Source organism: Dendrobates tinctorius, unplaced genomic scaffold, assembly GCF_039654945.1.
Source record: "Dendrobates tinctorius isolate UK_male_01 unplaced genomic scaffold, ASM3965494v1 ptg000145l, whole genome shotgun sequence".
Classification (NCBI taxonomy): Eukaryota; Metazoa; Chordata; class Amphibia; order Anura; family Dendrobatidae; genus Dendrobates; species Dendrobates tinctorius.
In genome coordinates, this window is record NW_027361812.1 from 9,124,248 (window position 1) to 9,133,940 (window position 9,693).

Here is a 9,693-nt window from a genome sequence, read left to right on the forward strand (position 1 = left end):
TATCCTCTACCTCTAGAGCTAAAATTTAGATTTTGTTTGTCTACTTGTTTTTATGATTAAGTCCCTTGTTAATAGCAACTTGGCAGTACGCTTTACGTTCTTCCTACGTGGGTTCCTCCTTTGTCCTCCAAAATATAAATGATCATATAGCCAACCATGTTTAAGTGAAATGTACAAAGTACTAACCAAAGTCACAGGAAAAGATGGACATGTTATTTCAGCTTACTTCTTCGGATCAGCGCTTTAATAGACATACTGAAATGGGGTTAAGCTGTCTAGTTTATTTCCACTCACTAAAAATGAGGAATGTCTGGAGACGTATGTTTAATATTACTAAACAAGTCCTTATTAGTCCGATTTACTGCTCCTGTGCCCAAGATGATGTCAGCGTCTAAATTCTCACCCTTAAGAAATAACAATGATGCTATAAGTTTACAATGCTCTTTATTGAAGGATAATATACAGAATGGCAGTAATGCAGTGATAGCGACTAAAACCAAAGCAGTATTTTTAGTAGAAATGAATACAGTGAATATAGTCGGTCATTGATGCGTTTTCATTAAGTTAAGACTGATTTAAAACACTAGACATAAATGTATAGACCATCTCCAATAATGAATACAATTAGTTTGCTTCAGGAAATAGAAATTATTATGCCCATATTTATACATTAATGGATTAGCAGCAATAACTGGCTTGACTTTTAACATGCCTTCCCTGGAATCTGAAATTTTGATCAGAAGCGCTTCCTGCCGAAAGAGCTTTGACATGATGAAGACGTGGAGGAGTATGTTGTTTTTCCGCTCTGGACATCCCTTGGTACGCTGCTCCCAGTGCTCTTGTCATTGCATGGCTTACAGTCAGAAACACCTGAAGTGGACGTTTTCCCAGTGGTACTGAACACACCTGGAAAGAAAAGCAGATTAATATAAGACCGATATATTAAAATTCAGAAAAAAATGTGTATGTGTGATAGGGATCATAGATGATTATGTGCATGTGTGATAGGGATCATAGGTGATAATGTGTATGTGTGATAGGGATCATAGGTGATAATGTGTATGTGTGTGATCAGTGTCAGACGGGGTGCTGTGGGGCCACCAGTAATAATGACTTTGAAGGGCCCACTTTTCACCTGCAGATAAATATTACACTACCTTTCTTCACAAATTAACTTATGGTATATCTCTATATAATAAACTGAGTAGTTTGGTTAATGAATGATGAGACGCTGTTTTTTTTCTGTATAGAGTGAATCAAGTGAATTATGCCAAGTACCGCCCACACAGTGAAGTTGGGGACCCAGATCTGCACAGTGGCCCACCGGGGGATTCTCCTGTTATCCTATGGGCCAGTCCAAGCTTGTGTGTGATAAGCATCATAGATGATAATATTTTAGTAAACTTCATTCTGCCTTATTGGCCATAGATCTTGTCTTTGTAATTTATCCAACAGCAGTAATGGAAAAAGTAAAACTCTAGATTGGTGAAATTCAATAATATGGACAACTTGAGGGTATTTTTTCATTCTTGAATGGATGCATTTTGTACTTAAAATATACTTTGTTGAATTTTTTTGTATTGTACATTATGTTTCATTCAAACATTTTTACTGTTGTACTGAAGAAGAGACATATCATAAGCTTTGACAGGTCCTGCAATGCCTGCACATGAGGAAAGAGACATTGTGAATAAAGAAAACTACACTACATTTCTAATTGGAAGTATGTACTAACATTATTATTAAGCCTACTACATATTAGGATAGGATATTTCTGTGAAATCTAATAAGTTACTCTTGGATTCCAAAATATGATGTGGGGCCATGTGTTATCTAAAAGCTCTGGCAAATGTTACCATATAATTAGCTATAAAAACAGATCTGCAATTTACATTGCCGCACTATAGGACACATCTAAACAATAAAAATCATAAGTACAGTTGCTCATAAGAGCATCCATTAGGGAGATCCCCTGAGATCATCATAATTTTGTCATATTGGGTTTATGCAAAGAGGACTAAATAAAAAGGACCTAAAAGCAAGCATGATCTATCCCAAAAGTTTATGATTTATCTTTCAGCTTTAGACTTTACATTATTAGCATAATTTTTATATCAGGTCATGATAAATTCTATGGTAAAATAAGAGATAAAAAAAATAATGAGAAGTGCTGCCATAGAAACTTTACCAAAGCACATGTTGAAATAATATGCACACTTAGAATATGGCTTTTTGCCATTTTATCATCCACTAGCTAAAGAGCCGGGTGTTGCCCTGGCATAGTAACTAACTGTGGGTTCCGCTCTCTCCCTTAACAGCCTCGCTCTCAACCCACCATCACGCTCTCTCCTTCTGCAGCCCTGCTCTCCACCCACCGTCCCGTTCTATCCCTCCGCAGGCCAGCTCTCCATCCTTGTCCCATTCTCCATCCACAGCCCTGCTCTCTCCCTCCACAGCCCTGCCCTCTCCCTAAACAGCCCTGCTCTCCATGTGCCATCCCGCTCTATCTCTCTGCAGCCCCGCTCTCCATCCATGTCCCACTCTCCCTCCACAGCCCCGCTCTCTCCCTCTACAGCCCTGCTCTCCATGCGCCATCCCGATCTATCCCTCTGCAGCCCTGCTCTCCATCCATGTCCCGCTCTCTCCCTGGCTGCTCTGCTATCCACCTGCGTCCCGCACTTTCCCTCTGCAACACCGCTCTCCAGCCACCAGTGGGCAGGGCTATGTGGAGTGGGCGTGGCTTGATACAAAAGCACACACACACATACATACACTCAGCTTTATATATATATATAGATTAGCAATACAAAAGATTCTACTGTGACCACATTAACTAAAAGAAGGAGACTATGCTCAGAATTATACTTACATATTTTCACATTGTTGTCGACATCACCGTCTATCCTGTAGTAAATAGAATTGATAAATGGGGAAGTTTACTATGGAACAGCAGAGTAACAGACATACCCATTGGTTAAAAATCAGTTCATTTTCTCAGAATATTCTCATTTTAGGCCCATATTTTATCCTTTTGATCAACAGAGGTTATCCCAATCCCTTTTTCTTATCTGGTGATGACATCTAATTTCTGGAGGTCAAAGTGGTGGGACCCTTTGTGAAATATACTGTGGGTAACCTGCTCATAAAAAATGGGTTTCCCAAATTGGAGACAAACACAAGTAATTTTTATTGGAGATAAAAGAGTCTATTTTATTGATGCAATAAAGATATGTATATTAAAGAACAAGATTATGTCCAAGAAACCTGGGTTTGTTACAAATAAGTGGTTACTGCAGGATTCAGATATGGGTTTACATTGGTTTCAAGTATCTACTCTAACTAAAATCTAAATCTTACCTGCTTTCTTCTCCCTCCAATAGAGTCCGGTAAGTGGCTATCTCAATGTCTAGGGCCAATTTGACATTGAGAAGGGCCTGGTAGTCACGAAGCTGAGAAGCTAAATCTTCTTTGGCTTTCTGTAGAACAGCCTCCAGTTCACATAGTTTGGCTTTAGCATCTTTCAGAGTAAGTTCTCCATGGTCCTCAGCTTTACAAATTGCTGTCTCTATGTTGTTGACCTTTGAAAAGCAAACAATAATGTAAGGTTAGGTAGGTTCAAAGAGTAATCTGCTCAACATCTAAAACAATCATGAATTTTTTTTGTGTTATATGATGTCAGAAATTTGAGTTGCTAAAGTGGTGTATGCTTCATGCTCAAAATGTTTCCTTAAAATAAGGGAAACCAACTTGTAATTTGTAGTTTATAGCTCATTTATCAAAAAATGTTATGTTCTCCACAGATGTATTTGCTTACCTAAAGAAAGTATCTTTTGCTGATAATCAAACTTTGTTTTCACTGTATATTCATGACAAGATCCTAGTCTTTAAACTAATGAATTCTAAACTGTGGATTTGGATACACCTACCTGTTTTTTTACACACTCAGTTTCACTATGAAGTCTCTTGACCATGCTATTCAATTCTTGGATCTCAGCCTTACTGTTCCGTAGACTGTCCACGTGTTGTCCAGCTGATTCCTTCAGCTGTTGATACTATTAAAACAAAAAGTATTTCCATCATTTCGTTCAAAACTACATTTATTCTATGAGAATTTTAATACAAGGAAGTTTCATGTCTTACTTGTTTAGCATAGGTATCTTCAACTTCAGCTTTACTTTTTGCTGCAATGTCCTCATATTGAGACTTTACTTCAACAATAAGTCCATTTAAGTCCAAATCACGGTTATTGTCCATGGTCAAGACAACATTTGTATCAGAAATCTGTTCTTGCATTTCAGTCAGTTCCTGGAACAGAATGAAATCCTCAAAATTATTCCCCAAGACTGATCACTTTAGTAGAAAGCTCTTGAGGTAATCTTAGAAAAAAAGCCTAATATTTCTGTAGACTGGAAGTGAATTGATATGAATTCATATGGAAGTGAAGTGTCAACATTAATATATTAAAACTTTTTTAATAGTAACTCCCCAATTGTTTTGCTGGTCAAAAAAGAACATACATGAAAAAGAAAAAAGAATGGGACATTCTCCAGACAAGTCTTAGCCTGACTATACACATTAGATAACTGTTGGCCAAACACACGATCTCTATGCCTCCCCCATGTTTGCTGTTGGAAAGTAGGAGAATAAGAGGGAGACCTCCATATACAAATTGAGAGGTGGCAAACAAGCATCCAATGTGCATAGCCGGCTACTGGCCTTTGTAATTTTCAGAGCATTTTCTTTTATGACACATCCATTGTGTAAAAAATGTGAAACAATCTTTATGCATCCAATTGACTTCACATGGATTCCATTGGCTGCTGTTGGAATTCATGTTTTACAGTACTCAAATCTTTAGAGGAGCACTTTTTTGTTTGTGAAATAAGAATGGAAACCCAGTGGTCCCTTTTGGTAGTCTGAACAGCTGCTAACCTACTTTGACCTTGTTTTACTTCTTTGTGACTACTACACAGCATATAGAAACCAAAGTCTTACTTACTGTATATATATATATATATATATGTATCTCCTTAATGTTTCATTAAGTTATATTTAAAAAATAAATTATACATGACTTTGACAATAATTTATTGAATAAATAAAAAAAAAGCCAGCTTAACCAAAAGGCATTATTGTACTGATAAAACATATCATTATGTAACAAAATAAATTAAAATATATCTTTTTGATGGGATTTAAACTGAGTACAGGATTAAATAAAGACACCTTCCTACACCCTATAATTAACCAGCATCATAAAATGAGGTAGACACAAAACAGCTACAACACAATTGATGTGTCTTATTATGAAAAGATTTAAGCCACATCTATTGTAGGCCCAGACAAAATTCTGAGGATGTAAGGTAAAAGAAGACTAAGAAACAAAATAATTGTAATACCTCATCATAGAGCATCCTCAGGAAGTCAATCTCATTCACCAAGGCATCGTGTTTAGTCTCCAGACTACCTTTTTGTAAATAGAACTCATCCACATCCTAAAAAAAAATTAAAGAATTTACTATACTTTAGTAAAGAAAAAACATTTCTGGGCCATTTGGGAAAAGTCACAAATTCACATGGATGCATCGGTGTTATAACAGATAAAAGTTAAAGGTGGTTCCATGATTAGAAGCAAGGCCATGGTTTCCAACCATTTTCATGGAATTGTCTGATATCATAGTTTTGCAACTTTCCCTTAAATAAATACCACCATTGTAGTAACCAATTTTGGACAAGTTCTACTGTTAATTTGCGCCTTCTGGAAAGTAGGAACATTTCCAAATCGCATAGGTAAATAGTTGTATCTATGTGTACTACAATAATACTCATTGGTGTTGAACAATCAGCATGTAAATAAAAAGTTAAAAAGTAATACATATCAGCTATAATTCATTGTAGTCTTCATATTTCATGTCCGAAGGACAACATCTGTGGAATGTTTGCATATTATATTCATTATTGTGTGAGTTTTTGGGTTCTCTAATTTCTTACCCCAATGTAAAAACATAAGATTGGATAAAGAGATAGTATCATCTTCTTAAATGTGAAAAATTGCAAAGTGCTTAAAAAAATAAGCAATTTTTCACATTACCTATTATTAAAAATCATCTCCAATCTCAAGAATAGAGCAATTTTTGATAATATTTATATTGCCCTTTGCCTAGTCTGTTAAGTGGTGGCTGGTCACCTAGACAAGGAGCACAGGGGTAACAAATTTTTTGCAAAGGCGCTTGTAAGTTCTGAACTGTTTGCTTTGGATCCTGCTGAGTTTCAGTTTCACTGCACATCTTCGATGCTTTGTGTCTACCTGTGGTATTGAGATAGCAGAGTTCAAGCAAATAACTCAACCATGTAATCATCAGGAGTGCACTGCCACTATTTGCAAGCAGGAAGCTGGTAGAAAGTTGAGTACTGCGCTCCTGAAGATTGAAGATTGGAAAACCCTTTTAATTCCTTTGAAATTGAGTTGGGGTTGGAAAATGAGATAGTAAGCCCCATCATGGAGGCCCATCAGTAACAGAAAATAAATGCATTTCATACAGAGATAGTGAATGACATAAAAGGAAAAAACACAATCAATGATACAGATAAAACTTACCTTCTTCAGGGTGACAAATTGATTTTCAGCACATGTGCGTTTGTTAATTTCCTCTTCATATCTGGGAAAGATAAACATATCATTTACATTTTGATTCTATAAAGGAAAAGGGTTTCAGCCTTGATTAGAAGTTTTCACAAAATATCCATATTTACTCCATACTTAAATACGATGTAATGTACCAATAATTATTTATGGTTTTTATATACCGCAACTTACTTGCTCTTAAAATCCTCCACAACATTTTGCATATTATTCACTTCACCATCCAGGCGGCATTTTTCATTTTTCGTGCTATCCAGCTGTCTTTGAAGACTGTTAATGTACGCATCAAACATTGCTTGATATTGTCTATCATGGATCTTCTTTCTGGCTTCCATCTTTTGACTTTGCTCTTTCAAAAAGCTCCATTTTGTTTCTAGAATTTTATTTTGTTGCTCAAGGAATCTAACCTAAATAAAAATAAAAAAAAGATACAATAAAGACACTATAGCTCTAAGCAGTATGAAACTCAACAAATATACATTTTATTCTCAATTGACATTCAAAGTATGACTTACCTTGTCTATGAAAGAGGCAAATTTGTTGTTCAGACTTTTTATCTGCTCTCGTTCTTCAGTTCTGACTCTCTGAATATTTGGATCAATATCGACTTTGACAGGTTGTAGGAGTAATTGGTTGACTGTAACATTTTGGATACCTCCTGGTGGGCAAACAGGGAAGCTTTCGCCAAAGCTGCTAAGAGTTTTACCACCACCAATGACCAATCCTCTATTACTTCCAGAACTGATGGAAATCCTTTTGTTCTTGCCTAAGTTTAAGAGGCTAGTTGAGCCGAATCTTCCAGTACCACATCCAGTGTATGGAGGCTTACTTCCTGATCGTATCACAGAAGAAGAAGTGAAGCTTGCTCTTCCACCTCCATACCCACCACCAGTTGAGCAGCTGCTAAAGTTTTTAGTGCCACAAGAGCTGCCAACGCTACACTTTCCAAGTTTGGTGCTCAACGCTTGACTCATTGTGGAGTGCTAAAGATAAGTCTACACACCAAGCAGAAGCAGATGAAGGAGAAGACTAGACATAACCCCTCAAGTAGACCAACATTTCCTTTTATATATTTTGAGATAAGGGTTTGGTCACATGGGAAAGTGATAATATTTTTACAACATTAAAGGGCTTGGTCTTGGGCATGGCACATGTGCCACTAGGCATTCCTTCTTCACTAAATATAGGTGTAAATTAGAGTGTCTTAATACCATTGTGAAAATATAAATTATTCTGTTTATATGTCCTACTTCAATGTAATTTAATTTAATTTCCTACTTTATAAGCACTGTTACCTTAGAAATAGGCCACTGAACAATTATGTTTTCCATACGACAAATTTAGGTGACATATTTGTTTCATCTTCCATACAAATATTTTTTTTCTTTGATTTCTCCTCCATCTTTACATTACTTTTTCAAACTTGAATAATTTTTTTATTACCAAGAGTTAATTTAATTTTGTAAATGTAAGCTTGTAAAAAAATTTATAAGCTTGAAATTCAATCACATTCATATTTCCTTTCTCAACACGTCTAAAGCCTAATATGCTTCTTTCTACCCATGCATCTGGAAATCTTTGTTACAGCATTGAGGATGAAGGAACATTTTATTATTTTTGTTCACAGATACACAATACAAACCATCATCCTAATACTTTTTGAAGGGTAACTTTATTGATAGGTGAGATTATAAATCCTCATTCTGGCTCTTTATGAAGATAATCCCTCTTCTTGATGTTGACATCAGAACAAACTGCACAAGATTACATGGTTTTGGCTTCACTGACTTTACATCTAAGCTGTCCGGAATTTATATGTTTCCAATTTAATAACTATTGATTTTATAAAGAGTACTACTTATTTTTACTTGTTTTATGCTGCTATTGTGCAGAAATTCCTCCTCTATTGCCTACTTTTCTTTCCCTTTTCTTTACTGTCTTATAGAATCCAGTGGTGAGCCCTACTTGAATGCTAGGTGTAATCAAGTCAGTGATTACACACTTATTTTGTAATGATTATTACATTGGAAAACAAAGTTTCTCATAATGCCATATCAAAGTTTGCAAAGTTTATTTAACTTGGTGAGAACTAGAGTTGAGCGACTTTAGTAGGATCGGGTTTCATGAAACGAAATTTGTTTCAGATGAAACTGGTCCGACTAGGACAAAAAAAGTCGGAGTTTCGTCTGAAACCCGACCCCAATGCAAGTCAATGGGGAATAAAAGTCGGCATTGAGTGGATGAATGTCATCCGCTCAATGCCGACTTTTATTTCCCATTGACTTGCATTGGGATCGGGTTTCGGACGAAACTCCGACTTTTTTTACTCTATTCGGACCAGTTTCATCTGAAAGAAATTTTGTTTCATGAAACCCGATCCGACCAAAGTCGCTCAACTCTAGTGAGAACCTTTTGGAATACCACTCAGAATGATAAAAATAAAATAAAGCCATAACTTGCCAATCCTCCTCTGCTCTAATTCTAATTCCTCTCGGAACTCCGCTGATCTTTAAACTTAACTGCAGTTCATCATATTCCTCACATCCGACTACATAAAATTACTGTCAGGGATGTAGTGACCACCCATGAAAAATGAGCTAAGATTTCTCAGACCACTACCAGAAACTGGTGTCTGGCTAAACATCACTTTTGCAACTAGTCATAACAGCCAAAGAGTGATCTACTAAGTACTGAAGACTAAAAATAAGAAAATTAAATTAAATTCAATTTGAATCTTACAAAAATCCCTATTTGCCAAAATGTTTTTTTTTTGCAATTTGCTTCCATGAGGATTCAACAAAATGTTTTTTGCTGGGCAACATTTTTTTAATTCATAAAAGGCCATCAAAATGTAAACAAATAAAACCGTATACTATCTGTTCACCCTTCACTGCCATGGTCGTGGCCTTTGTAGGCTCATGCGCATAAACCTCTCAGGCCTAGCAGACTATAGCCTGAGGATTTTAGTGCTGCTGCCACTGCTCCAAAGGTTCAACAAGGAGCTGACAGATGGTGGTGAGGAACGGAGGGGCCGGTGAATGGTGAAGTGA

At 36.4% G+C, this 9,693-nt stretch overlaps 1 protein-coding gene across 1 annotated transcript; it reads right to left on the bottom strand.

Annotated features, from left to right (window-relative positions):
• Positions 1-427: 427 nt before the first annotated feature.
• Positions 428-7,672, bottom strand: LOC141049591 (keratin, type II cytoskeletal cochleal-like). The gene is made up of 9 exons (XM_073546158.1): positions 7,159-7,672; positions 6,818-7,050; positions 6,599-6,659; positions 5,400-5,495; positions 4,141-4,305; positions 3,927-4,052; positions 3,358-3,578; positions 2,870-2,904; positions 428-906 (listed from the first exon to the last, which is right to left on the bottom strand). The coding sequence occupies exons 1-9, from the start codon at positions 7,615-7,617 to the stop codon at positions 737-739; spliced, it is 1,566 nt and encodes a 521-aa protein (XP_073402259.1). The 5' UTR covers positions 7,618-7,672; the 3' UTR covers positions 428-736.
• Between the last annotated feature and the right edge of the window lie 2,021 nt (positions 7,673-9,693).

What these genes read in the sequence shown, in the direction of transcription:
- LOC141049591 (XM_073546158.1), bottom strand. Translation starts at nt 7,617, where the DNA reads ATGAGTCAAGCGTTGAGCACCAAACTTGGAAAGTGTAGCGTTGGCAGC. An exon ending in TTGCCTCTTTCATAGACAAG is followed by an intron (nt 7,051 to 7,158) that starts GTAAGTCATACT and finishes ATTTTTATTTAG; the next exon opens with GTTAGATTCCTTGAGCAACA. An exon ending in CGACAACAATGTGAAAATAT is followed by an intron (nt 907 to 2,869) that starts GTAAGTATAATT and finishes TTTTCTTTCCAG; the next exon opens with GTGTGTTCAGTACCACTGGG.